Consider the following 13995-nt stretch of genomic DNA (forward strand, 5'->3'; position numbering starts at 1 on the left):
AGAAGCCAGACACAAAAGGACAAATGCTGTACGATTACACTTAGATGAGGGACCTAGAGTACTTAGATTCATAGAGACAGAAGGTAGAATGTTGGTTGCCAGGGCCGAGAGAAAGAGGAGAATGGAGTGTTCTTGTTTAATGGGGACAGAGTTTCAGTTTTTGAAGATGAAGAATGTTCTGGAGATGGACGGAAGTAATTGTTGTACAACAATGTGAATGTACTGAATACCATTAAACTGCACACTTAAAAATGGTTGAAACGGTAAATTTTAGGTTATGTGTGTTTCACCACAATAAAAAAAAAAATGATTTATGAAATTCATGGACCGCAGTTATTAGTCCTAAGACAAATTAAGATTCTCACCTACAGAGGGCGCCCTTGTCAGTTCCTAGTACCTTTCCTTGGTGGGTTGCAGAAACTGTACTGTCTGAAGCTGCAGGTTTCTCCTCTCCCAGCACCTGTGCAGCAGTCCTCCCCCTCCCAGCCTCTCCCTCACCCTTCTGAGGCTTTTGCTAAAGGATTTTTACTGCTGTTGACCAAAGGGAAACAGACTTGGCTTATACATGACCACCCTTCTCTTTTCTTCCTTCTCGGAGAGACACAGTTATGAGAGGCGCCAATATGGTCTATATATTCACCACTTAAAAATGGTGAAGATGCACCGGTCAGAATGGCCATCATCAAAAAGTCTACAAACAATAAATGCTAGAGAGGGTGTGGAGAAAAGGGAACCCTCTTGCACTGTTGGTGGGAATGTAAATTGATACAGCCACTATGAAGAACAGTATGGAGGTTCCTTAAAAAACTAAAAATAGAACTACCATACGACCCAGCAATCCCACGACTGGGCATATACCCTGAGAAAATCATAATTCAAAAAGAGTCATGTACCACAGTGTTCATTGCAGCTCTATTTACAATAGCCAGGACATGGAAGCAACCTAAGTGTCCATCAACAGATGAATGGATAAAGAAGATGTGGCACATATATACAATGGAATATTACTCAGCCATAAAAAGGAACGAAACTGAGTTATTTGTAGTGAGGTGGATGGACCTAGAGTCTGTCATACAGAGTGAAGCAAGTCAGAAAGAGAAAAACAAATACCGTATGCTAACACATATATATGGAATCTAAAAAAAAAAAAAATGGTCATGAAGAACCTAGGGGCAAGACAGGAATAAAGACACAGACCTACTAGAGAATGGACTTGAGGATACAGGGAGGGGGAAGGGTAAGCTGGGACAAAGTGAGAGAGTGGCATGGACATATATACACTACCAAACGTAAAATAGATGGCTAGTGGGAAGCAGATGCATAGCACAGGGGGATCAGCTTGGTGCTTTGTGTCCACCTAGAGGGTTGGGATGGGGAGGGTGGGAGGGAGGGAGATGCAAGAGGGAAGAGATATGGGGACATATGTATATGTGTAACTGATTCACTTTGTTATAAAGCCGAAACTAACACACCATTGCAAAGCAATTATACTCCAATATGTTAAAAAAAAAATGGTGAAGCTGCTACATTGTATGTTATGTATATTTTACCACAGTAAAAACTAATTTTAAAAGAAAAGAAAGGTTATATAGTGTCAGGCCTTTGAGGACTGGAAGAGCTGATGCCAGATTCAACCAACATTTTGTAGGGAAACGAGATCCCAAGAACTCAGGTATGTCACAGAGGGCTGGGGGACAGGAATGCTTCCGGGCAGAGGAAGAGGGTGAGGAGGCTGACAGAGTGGGCCAGAGGTGGGGAGAAAACGGGGTATTCAGAAACCAGGGTCAGGGAGAGTTCACAAAAAGAAAAAAACAAAATTCTGGTGTAAAAACCCAGCCCGGTTTCCTGACAGGGGACCAGGGCCACTGTCGTCCAGAGGAACAAGTCGGAAACTATTACATTTCCATCATTACCTAACAAGGCAAAGGGCATTTGATCACAAAGACATCCCTAGGAGTTTGAATGGAAACCAAACACTGTCTTATGCTCGAGCAATAATAATACACTAAGGCCATGAGATGGTTATGTTTATTACCGTGTATGGGGCTTCTGCTCTGACTTGCCTCTCAGCTATGTCCACTCTAAACTGTACCACCATCCACAACTCAAGTACCGACAGTGGCAGAGCTGGGATTCGAACCTTTGAGCTCTGACCATGGAGGCCATACAATTACCCACTGCCATACGCTATGTCATCTGGCAGGGCAATCTTGGTAGTTCAGAGCTAGATGTGTTTCTTTCCAACCCACTAGGGAACATCCTTCCATCAGCACACTTTCCCTTCTGATGGCACAGAACGAGGTAGGAAGAGTAGGGGGTTGTGATCTCCGGAGAAAACGTCCCTGCTCTCAGGTGCGGTCCAGGCAGGCTGGATTCCCTGCGGCATTTGCTGTGTCACTGGCAGCAGGGAGCAGCCTCAGGGCTTCTGTGGGAACAGCACTTTCCAGCCTCAGAGGGGAAAACGGTGTCTGTTCCTTCCAGGATGCAGTCATGCTCTCCTCCAGAAACTGAGTTTACCACCTTGAATACTTGGGAATGCTTACGCTGAAAACGCCCAAGAATCAGAATTCAATCATTCACAATGCTCCAGGAATCCCCCCCCCCAAGTTTGCTCATGCTACATTCTTCTTCTATAAAGAGAAAAATATGAACAACATAAAAACAAACTGAGAGCAAAAAAGAAATGAAAATACGTATTTAAGAAAACATTAAGGAATGTCTTGGAACCAGTAGAGATTTAGCCCAATTTCCTGAAATCCTACATCTAATTTAAATAGGCTGTGGGCTTTTAGAGCCAAAATGGACTTTTTGAGTCCACCATTTTCATTTTGCAGATGAAAGTCAGGGAGGTCCAATGCCTCCGTCAGTGGCTGTCTGTCAGGGGCAGAGGACAGGCTATTGCACTTGATGCCTTTGACCTTGGACGGACACCAGTTTTGAGCTCATATTCTTAAAGGTTTCCTTCCATAGGCTTTTGGGCCAAACATTCCCCTCACGGCCTCTCAAGTGCATCCCCAGCTTTCACAATCTTCAGTGAGCAGCTCTTTGCTATTGATGTGGCTCTTTGGTGCCAGCTCTATGAACAAACCACCGTTTGTTGCTTTTTAAAAATAAGCCTTTTTAGCTCTGGACAACATTCGGCCTCAGTATCCTGAGCTGAAAGGTTGGTTTCTTTGCAGCTGACAAATGATGGCTTATGTCTTCTCAGAACGGCTGCAGCCCATCTTTGTTGAAAGCCCCAAAGCCTTACTTTGATAGCCCAGTGAGAGCACAGGTTCAGGCTGGAGTTCAAGTGCACAGCACACAAACATCCTTCAAAGCAGGTTTGGCTGTGTGGGGAGGGAAGTAGCCAGGATCTCAAGGAAGGAGGAAAATAGGGATGTAACTTAGAGCTGGAAAGAAGGAACAGAGTTGCTTCAAAAGGAAGGGAAAAAAAGGCAGGAATCAAGGTGTGTAATTTACAGTATCCTGCAAGGATACCTCTTACACACAGAATGAATGCTCCAGGTACAGAGGCACTTCTCAAACTCACATGCGAGAAGCGGCAAGATGGCCAATGGTGCCATCACATAGAAAGGAACACTTTTAGTTTACTCCATGTTGACATCCATCCCCTAATTTCTGTACCTTTGCAGTTTAAGAGGACTTCAAATTCTGCCACAGATGATCTGTGAGGGTCGTGATGTCGGTTTCCATATCTGAGACAGGAGATACTGATAGTGCCTGGGCCAGCTTCATGGGCATGTGGCCTGTGTAGTATCTCAGGACCCTGTGCTCAGAGCCCACACTGGGTTTAATGCCCTGCTATCACTATCTTGAAATTCGGGATAATTTTTCAACAAGGAGCTATGCGTTTTCATTTTGCACTGGGCCAGTGAATTCTGTAGCTGGTCCTGGTTAGTACCCCATTGTTTAGGTATTTGATTGTATAATATTTTCAGAGAGGGAAATGGGGGCGGGAAGTAACTGGCTTCCATTTTGTCGGGGGCACACAAAGTATGAGGACCAGAGGGGAAAATAAATGGAATTCTTTAATTTTCTTGCAAGATTCCAAAATTCTTAAAGACATCAGATTAGGAGTAAGTTGATTTAACAGGGAGCAGCCGAGGGGCACAGCAGAGGGCAGGCAGGGACTGGTCCTCCAGCCTCGTCACTCACATCCCACAAGCGCCCAGGCACACTGCGCTCTCCATCCTTCCCGAACACTTCCAATCTGGCCACTCCTTCCTCCTCTCTGGGTCTGCAAAGCGCCAGCCCAATGCTCAGTCACACCCTTCAGGCTACCCTCCCCTCCTGACCATCTCCCTGGACCCACTTTGTGGTCTTTGTTTGATCTTTTAAAAAAATGGCTTTATAAACAACAAGGTTCTATTGTATAGCACAGGGAACTATATTCAATAACCTGTAATAAATCATAATGGAAAAGTATATGAAAAAGAAAAGAATTTTTTTAAAAGAATATATATATATAGTATATATACATATATATGTAACTGAGTCACTTTGCTGTACAGCAGTAATTAACACAACATTGTAAATCGACTATACTTCAATAAAAAATTTAAAAAAAAACATTTAAACGAAAAAACAGTTTTATGGGGGAATTCCCTGGCGGTCCAGTGGTTAAGATTCTGCGCTTCCACTGCAGGGGGCACAGGTTCGGTCCTTGGTTAAGGAGCTAAGATCCTGCATGCCGCTCGGTGCAGCCAAACAAACACAAAAAAAACACCCCAGCTTTATGGAGATATAATCCACATACCACACAACTCACCCATTTACAGTTTAGTGGGTTTTGGCATATTACATTATTAATTTTTTTGAAGTTGTGGTAACTACATGACATAAAAATTGCCATTTTAAGTGTACAATTAAGTGGCATTAATTACATCCACAGTGTTATACAGCCATCGCCACCATCTATTTCTCAGCTCTTGGAAACCTCTAATCTATTTTCTGTTTCTATAAGTTTGTGTATTCTAGATACTTCATGTAAGTGGAACTATGCAATATTTATCATTTTCTTACTTCACCTAGCATAATGTTTTTAAGGTGCATCCATGCTGTAGCATGTATCAGAAGTTCATTCCTTTCTATGACTGGATAATATTCCACATCTTGTTTATCCAATCATCCACTGATGGACACTCGGGTTGCTTCCACCTTTTGGCTATTATGAATAATGCTGCTATGAACATGAGTGTACAAATATCTCTTGGCGTCCCTGTTTCCAATTCTTAGGAGTATAATCCCTGGACCCACTGTTGACCCCTTCAGTACAGCTGCATTCAGAAGTCAGAGTCACCTTTTACCAACACACACCTGATTGCATCACTCATCTGCTTACAACCCTTTGCTGGCTTAAGACGGAAGTGCTCACAAGGGCTTAGGATAAAGATGGAAGTGTTCTGGGACTTCCCTGGCGGTCCAGTGGGTAGGACTCCTCGCTTTCACTGCCAAGGGCCCGGGTTCAATCCCTGGTTGGGGAACTAAAATCCCACAAGCTGTGCAGTGTGGCCAAAAAAAAAAAAGATGGAAGCATTCACCAAGGTCTCTGGGTCCCTGAGCTCTGGCAGCTGACCTCTCCATGTCACCCTGCCCTGCCCTTTTCTCTCTGCTCCATGTCCTGCATGCATTTCTGGAGCCATGCTTCTTCGGGATTTCACATATGCTGATCCCTTTTCCTAAGATGTTCATCCTCCCCAGATATTGATACCTAGCTTTTGCTTGGCCAACTCTTCCCGTCTTTCTCACACATCTTGTCTTAAAAAGGTCCCTAACACCTCCTTCCCTACCTGGGTCTCGTTCCCATGGCTCCTTGGCATTCCCTTGGCATTACCTGTTCAATGTCTGTCTTCCTCACTGTACCAATGACTAATACTGACTGAGTACTTACTCGTTCCAGGCCTTGTCCTACCCATGTCACCTGTTTCAACTCATTCAATTCTCACAATAAGCCTGACGCCTTTACGGGTAAGGAGGCCTGGGGATGCCATCACACCAGTAGCAGTGTCCACACTGGCAACTGGAAACCAGCGCATCCCTACGGGACAGTGGTGGCAGCCACCAGCCCTGAGGGAGCATGGTTCCCTTCCTGTGTTAGGAGGGTCCCCAGCTCCTCGCAGAGGATCCGGTATACATAGGTACCTAATTCATATCTAAAGTAGATGGATGAATGGAATGGAAAGAACATCAGGGAACCGAGTTTTAAGCGAATGTCACTTACTGAATGGCTGCGAAGTGCAGGGCATCCTTACCCACCCTCCCTGCCTCAGTTTCCCCAGCCTAGACCGTGCACAAGAATACTTAGGTCCCAGGGTTATTGAGAAGGTTGAATATTTTAATGTAAATTTTAAAAGTCATTGTGTCTGGCAGACTGGGTCCCACTAACAAATATTGATGTTTGCATTTGCCCCTCCCACCCCTAGCCCAAGACAGGGAGGTAATGGCCGGAATCCCAGTTCTCCTGCCCCTGCGCCTGCTGGAGCACGGTGTGAGACGCAGTGACATCCAGCTCTCCGGGATCCTTGCGGCCCACCTCTAAGAGGTTCCCCCAGGTAGGCCAGCGAGGCTCGGTTGTCTCCGTCCAGGCCTCCCCGCCGCACTCTGCGGCGTGCGCGGTGCAGTTCAGAGCCGGCCGGCGCAGGGCGCCCGGGCCCGCCCTTGGGCCTCATGATCTACATTTCCGCGTCAGGCCCGCCGCGAACTTGGCATGCCCTCCCGCGGTGTTCGGGAACACTTTGTGCCGAGAGCCCGCCCGCCCGGCCCTCCTCCTTCCCGCCGGCGCCGCCTGGCCCGGACGCCCCGCGCAGTCCGCGGGATTTGGGTTCCTGGACCCCAGGTACCCCACCCGGCGCGCAGCCACGGAGCCCCCAAGTACTTGTCCTCGGTTCCCCCGAGCCCGGGCCGTGCAGCCCGCTCCTCGCCCACGGGCTGGGCGTCCAAACGTAGGTTACACCGCGCGTAATCGAGAGGTTCAGAAAGATGCTGTGGCCCATTTTAAAACAAAGCCCATTTATTGCGTTCGGCGGCTGTTTGTGCCGGTCCAGTGTCAGATCCTCTGAGCCCGGCGGACAACCAGTACCCAAAGGAAACGTAGTCGCAGCGAGAAGAAACCGGCTCTGGAGCCATCTGATCCGTTTTCAGCACAATGCACATCCCTCCTCCCCGCCTCCCCCACTCCCCCCAGCCCCGCGATGGTTCCCCTCCTGGCTGTGTAAGCTTTGGCGTCGGGCAATGCTCCGGGTCTCGGTCTTCCCTTCTGTGAAATGGGGCTAACTGTGCGTGCTTGGTGATTCTGCACGTGGAGCGCGCTGGGTCGCAGAGACGTCAGTGCTGCGGTCCCACACCTCCAGTACCCCACCTTCCCGCGGCCCCCACCCCGGCTCCCAGGCTCCAAGCGCGGCTCTGGCTCCTAAGTGCGTCACGGGCACCGGCCGCACTCCACAGACGGCCAGGGCGAGGCTGGCACGGGGCCAGCGCGGGCCAGGCCAGGGGCGCTGAGCCGTCTCCGGGGCGGGGACCCGGGCGTGGAAGGCGCTAAAGTTGCGCGACCCTCGGCGCGCTGTTGGGGGCGCCCTCCGCGGCGGGCAGCGCGCCAGGGACCGGCCTCCGCAGCTCGGGGCGCGAGAGGCTACACTTTCCCTTCGCCCCCCGCCCTCGCTTCCTCCCGCGCGGCCGCAGCGGAGATTTCCTCTCGGGGAAACCACGCGGACTCTTCCCGGGGCTCCTCGCCCCGCCCCAGTTCTCCGCCCCCTCCTCTTTGCTGGGGAGCCGGTGCTAGCCCGCGGCGGGGAGGAGGCTCTGGCAGCCTGGGCCAGGAGGTGGCAGGGGGCCGCGGAGCCGCTGGCTACCAACTCGCCCTGCCATGTGACGCCGCCCGCCGCCCAGCGACCCCCCGCGCCCCGGGCCCGCGCCCGCGCTCTGTGGCGCCGCGCACCATGCTCCTGCCGGGACACGCGCGCCCACCGCCAGCGCCCCAGCCAGCACAGCATCCCGGCCTCCGCAGGCAGGCGGAGCCTCCTGGGCAGCTCCTGCGCCTCTTCTACTGCACCGTCCTGGTTTGCTCCAAAGAGATCGCAGCGCTCACGGACTTCTCCGGTAAGAAGCGACCTCCCTCGCTGTGCGCCCCCGGCGCCGCGGGGCGCCCAGGTGAGCCCTCGGTTGGGGGCAGGCGCCCGAGGGGGCAAGGCCGGGTTGGTTTAAAGTTGGAGCGCGCTCAGAGCCAGTTTTCTTGCCTGATAATAGGAGCCCTTAGCATATTCAGTAGCTGCGCATGTGGGGTGGTGGCAGGGGAGCCCCCCGAGAAGGAAGGATGGGTAGGGTATTTGGAGTTTTTCCCTCAGTGAGTTGACTTCCTCGTCAATTTCCCAGGGTCAGGGACCCGACTCCGATGGATGCGGGCCGGCTTAAAATACCTTAAACTGAGCCCTGTGCCGCGCTCAGCGCTGTTGGAACACGTGTTGTGGTCCACTTTGCACTTGGTTTGCTCTCCGCATAGTCCGGGTGTGCCCCAGCCAGCCTCTCAGGTGCCCACGTAAGGAATCCAGCCCAGAGGACACTTGACCTGAAGTCTGCGCCGACAGGCACGAGGGAAGCCCAAGGGGATGGGAGGTCTGGTGGAGACGCAGTAAGAAGATGAGTAGAAGCTTACAGAACAGAGAGGAGACTGAGGGGTAGGACTTGACCACCAAAAGGTGGTCTTGACCACCAGCGTCTCCCATCTCCATCCCCCATTGCCCATCCCCCATTGCCTTAACAAAAAAATAACGACTTCCCCCTCCCAGTAAAGGATGAGGCTTTTCTTTGGGGGGATTGCGACCAAGGCTTCCTCAGCTGATCTCAGATAGTTCTGGCGCTGTAGGTGTGGCGCAGCAAAGTGAGAGAAGTTTCTGGGTTGACGAGGGCTATAGGAGCTGCATTCTTACGTTACGCTTGCTTAGAGTAACAACGTCCTTGCAATTGTATCGGACCTGGGTCTCCGTCTGGCGAGGTTGGAGGCCTTTCACCCTTTCCTCGCCCCTGCCCTGCCCAGGAAGCAGCTCTGAATCCTACTCTTCCTCTTCTCCAACATCTTCTGCCAAGTCCAGGCTTCCCGCATCCCTGCCTGAGGGTCTTTTGCGGTATAATCATGGTAAACAGGAGTCGTTCCTCAACCCTATTTGTGCACTAGACTAGTACATGGCAGGGGACACTGGCAAACCAGAAGCTGAGTTGGGTTTCTAGTTTACTTACAGAGAATGTCATTGTTAGCTGAGAGCCCTTGGGTCAGAGTTTCTTTGCTTTGAATATTTAATATCAAGGCAGTGTTTCCACCTAGCAAAGGAAGCCAAGATATGTCTATTTGGCAAGGAAACTGTGGTCCTTAAAATCCAGCACCACAGGGTCAGAGCGCTATGGTAAATGTGCTGGGAAAATGCTGAATATCAAGTGCTATTGACTTTTTTTTTTGGTAATAGAACTTTCTTGGCTGCTAGAAAAGTTCTCTCTTTGCTGGTTTAAGCTATGGAAAGCAGTTCTGAATTCAGCCACCATCAAGCTCTGAATATTGTTAAGGAAAGAACTGAAAGCCAACAAGCCCTTCTTTTGTGACATCATTGTAACTGAACAAATATTGCTTTAGGTAAATCGGCGGTGTAACCATTAGATTGTTTTCATAGATTAAAGACACTTAGAGTTGGTTTCTTTAGTGAAGCAGTTACAAGCCTTGATGCAGTCTGTAGGTTACCACCCAAGTTTGGAATTGTCTGTAAGGAGCAACTGTTCCAGAGGGTGAACTTGAGCTATCAAGCAGGGATGCTCTGCCCTGGGAAATGGATGTTTTCATACATGTTTTTCTAAATGACTAAACAATAAAAGGAATTTTCTCCTGCTTTTGATGGGAACCTAAATTCCAGGGTTTAAGACTCCCTGAGCCAGCGTTGGGTCGGCGGTGATATTTCCAGGTGCATCCACAAGGAGTTCCCATGTTTCCTCTGGTCAGCCTTGCTCTTCAGTGATGTGAAGACCAGGGAGAAAGTGCCCGGGAGCCTTTTGGGAAGAAGAAAAGAAAAGTAAGCTTCTCTGAAACCACAGACACACTCAGGTTTAGATCTAAATTCTATCTTATGTGGCATCAGGGAAATATTAGAAAAGACTCAGGGAGAAGGATGAAGTCTTCAAAGTTGATTCATTTGATTTGAAACTTAATGAACCTTTAGGGACCTCCTAACCATGTGACATACGGCATCGAGGAAAACTCCTAAGCTCCAAAGATGACAGTCTGAGGCTTCAGTTGAATGTTTTCGTTCAAGCAGTGGATCCTGATCACGTGACTCCAACACACACCCCCGCCCCTGCCACCCCCCACTGTGGCCTCAAAGCCTGATGTCTGCTTTCCTGGGGACAGGAGGTCCTATTCCCGCACTTGGAGGGGTGTGTACAAACCAGTGCCTGAAAAAGGACAGTGGACCCTCCCTGTCGGAGCCTGACAGCAATAGCTGAGAGCTGGAGAGCAGCATTTGACAATGTAGTTACTTGCTTGTTCTTCTAAACAAGGAAACATCAAAAAGCCAGACCGAGGGAGGGTGGAGGGAACTTGGGACCCCTTCAACCTTGGAAAAGAAGGGGATGGAAGAAGGATGGTGAATCCAGGTGAAAGAAAGTGCCAAAATGAAAGGGGTCCCAGCTATTGTCTGTATAGTATAGGGCCTCCCGGGAGATTAACAGTGCAGAGTTTTGGAAAGTTACTTAAGCCTTTCTCTTCTTTGCAACTCTTCCTTGAGCTTTTTCCTGAGGCTGTCAGCTGGTGTAGTTTTCCTGGGTCATTGATTTTTTTTGCCCCAGGGATTCCAGCATCGGATCTCACTCTTAATAAGCCAGAGGCTGCATCGGGGCCTCCTCCTCCCCCTCCATGCTCGTGACTTGTGCTAATCACCTCCAAGCCTGCTAGGAAACAGGCTCCCTAAACACCCCCTTCCCTCTCCTCCCTGAAGACATTGAGATGCTGCCAGCGGCCACTGGAAGGCTATCATCACTGCATTAAAAACACATCCCAGGAAGGCAAGAACAGTTCATGCAAAATTACTGCCTCTGATCCTTAATCCCAAACTCAAATGCGCTTGGCTTTCATCCACTTTCCTCTGGGATGGTCTTCTGTTCTTTTGACTGGATTCCCAAATTGAGGATTTAGCCTGAGAGGTCCAAACTGATCACTGCTTTTTTTTTTTTAATAGAAATATAATGTCAGCATCATCTTTGTTCAAAGAACAAGGCAGGATGAGGGCAGAGGGGCGGGAGGGGTGCCATTTTGGTTCCAGCCATAACACGCTAAGGATCCTCTACATTTGGTCCTGCTTTAAAGCGTGATGTTTCAGTGCATCCCTGAACTTAGTTTGCCATGTCCCTCAGGTCTCGTTCATTTTTTTGGCGGTGTTACTCTTTGCCGAGAGCAGGCACAGTCTTCTGCTCTTCCCTTTCTCCCTCTTCTGTTTTGTTCTGTGTTTTCTCTTTTTTTTCTTTCTTTTCTTCTCAAAGAGGTTCGAAGTGATGGATGGGCTGATGGGCAGAGAGGGAAGGAAAGGATGGAAAATTCATCAAGTTCCCACTTGGATTCCTAGAAAACTCTTGACTTTTGACAAAGTCGTCACGACCACATGTTCACACGTTTGGTTTTACCCTAGAGCATGTAGTGGTAAATGTGGGAAGCAGAAAGGAAAGGAGGTGAGAAACAAGGGGAGTGGAGCAGCTTTTAAAGCCTTCCTTGTACCCAAATGTCCTCAGACCTCAAAGAAAGGGCACTGCACGAGAGAAGTGGGTCTCTGGGCTGACGTCCTACCTCCTGCCCCGGGCATCAGTAGCCCAAGCAAACAAGGTGTGGGGCTTGTTATCAGATCATTTGCAGCCCAGCAAATAAGCCCCATCCTAGCTCCTTATTTCATTGGTCAAGAATTTCAGAATGTAGAAAAATGGTCATTCAGTTGATCTTGGGGGCTCGGGGGTGGGAATTTGGTCCTGATGGAGTTGCCCATTTAGCAGAGATTGAATCTTCCTGTTCTGTTCAGAGAGGCAGTGGGTCTCAACCCTGGCTGCACACTAGAACCGCTTGAGTCCAAACAAATGTATGGATGCTCTAGCAGCAACTCAAGGCTTCTGATTTAATTGATCTGGGATATCCAGGCATTGGTCTCTTTTTCAAAGCCCTCAGGCAATTCTAGTGCACAGCCAGAGTTGAGAACCACTGCTCTGGTGTCAGAGGGCAGGGCTGCCTCCTGTCTTTGTGTCAGTTCATCCAGGGGGACACGAGCATGACGGGGTCTCCCTTCACCCCCATCCCCCCACCCCAGGGCTCACCACCAGGGAGACCAGGATGTATTTTCCCAGCTCTCAGTTTGCCACTGCATCACAGCACACACGTATGCACACACTTATACATACATGCACGTGTGCCTATGTGCACACACACAGCTCTGCTTTTTATTATGCCTTGGTCACATCATCCTTTTATTCAGGATTGTCTTCATTTTCAAAACTTTTATGGAGCGAAAAGCCAGCTCATAATGAAAGAAAAAACAAAGCAAATATCTGAAGGAGTTGTCCAGCTGTCACAGAAGAAGAGGGATGAAGAGTAAGTGTCTCAAAGGGCTAGTCTGTTTCCATGGAAAGTAACAACGTTTGAAAAGTGTTCTCCCAGCTCTTTCTGTAGCCGAGAAGAGGAGTCTGGGTAAGGGAGTGATCCTGCTATTGATGGCTTTGGTCTCCCAGGCGCTTTATTGGAAAGGGCAGCCTAGTTGCCGTTTCAAGGAAGGAACAGAAAGGAAGGGAGTAAAAATTAATTGAGCACAGGGTTATCTGATTTCATCCTCATAGCAACACTGTGAGGTAAGTAGTAGTCTCACTTTACCCAGCCTCAGAGAGGTTAAGTGACTTGCCCAAGACCCCCCAGCTAGGAAGCAGAGCAGAGGCAGAGCCTAACTCCAGCCCAGGAGTAGAGCCATGCTGGGGGGGCTTGGCCCGTGTGGGTGCCGAGTGGGGGACAAAGCCAGAGAAAAAGTGCCACAGTTTGCTTAACCTTTCTATGTAGTCCTTGGATTGACCGTGGTGGTTTCAGTTGCCCTCTGAGTAGACTGACCTTTTCCCATTCCTTCCTTCCGCATCTTCTCATCACAATTCATCCATAGTAGGTACAGGCACAAGGTGATTAGCGGATACAGGAGAAAAATGTTAGAACTTCTGTTCTTTTCTATTTGTTTCTTTTCTATCTTTAAAAAAGAAGTTATGGTTTGCTTATAATTAACATAAAGTTGAGGGAGTTCCCTGGCTGTCCAGTGGTTAGGACTTGATGCTTTCACTGCCTTGGCCCATGTTCAATCCCTGGTCAGGGAACTAAGATCCCATAAGCCATGCCATGTGGCCAAAAACAACAAAAAACAACAAACAACATACAAGTTGACAGTAGAACAATACATAATCTCTTTTAAAAAATTTATTTTATTGAGGTATAGCTGATTTATAACATAATTTCTAAATGTAATATATTGGAGATGTGTTCTCAAAATATTTTTACTGATGGGGTTCATGATTTTAAAAATTTGGAGACCACTGGTCTTCTCAGCCATCCTGTCAGCACCTTTAAAATTCTTGAAAAGGCACCATTTTGGAAATAACATACACTGAAAGAACAACTGCTCCCATGTGACCCAGCCCTACCCCTACCATGCCCACTACCCCACTTAACAACTGCTAGTAAAATTTAGAGGCAGGATGTGAATCCCGTAACTGTCTTGTTTCAAAAATCCATACTCTTGTCATTCAAGCTAAGTAATGGACGTAGAAGCTAGGGGCGAGGCATTCTGAACTTTTATGATACTTGGCCACTATTTTATTTTATTTTTAAAATTTATTTATTTATTTATTTATGGCTGTGTTGGGTCTTCGTTGCTGTGCACGAGCTTTCTTTAGTTGCGATGAGCGGGGGCTACTCTTCGTTGCGGTGCGCGAGCTTCTCATTGTCGTGGCTTC

The 13995-nt window shown here is 48.7% G+C and overlaps 1 protein-coding gene across 7 annotated transcripts in view; it reads left to right on the forward strand.

Annotated features, from left to right (window-relative positions):
- The first annotated feature begins 7534 nt into the window (after nucleotides 1-7534).
- The window catches only part of EVA1C (eva-1 homolog C), an 83640-nt gene continuing 77179 nt past the window's right edge, over nucleotides 7535-13995 (forward strand). For 3 of the 7 annotated variants that reach the window (XM_059922266.1, XM_059922272.1, XM_059922268.1), the window contains exon 1: nucleotides 7535-8148. In XM_059922266.1, coding sequence (XP_059778249.1) covers nucleotides 7938-8148 — 211 coding nt within the window. In that variant the 5' untranslated portion in view covers nucleotides 7535-7937. The remainder of the gene's footprint in view (nucleotides 8149-13995) is intronic. The other 4 variants (XM_059922273.1, XM_059922270.1, XM_059922269.1 and 1 more) reach the window with 3 other exon arrangements.

Source organism: Balaenoptera ricei, chromosome 4, assembly GCF_028023285.1.
Source record: "Balaenoptera ricei isolate mBalRic1 chromosome 4, mBalRic1.hap2, whole genome shotgun sequence".
Classification (NCBI taxonomy): domain Eukaryota; kingdom Metazoa; phylum Chordata; class Mammalia; order Artiodactyla; family Balaenopteridae; genus Balaenoptera; species Balaenoptera ricei.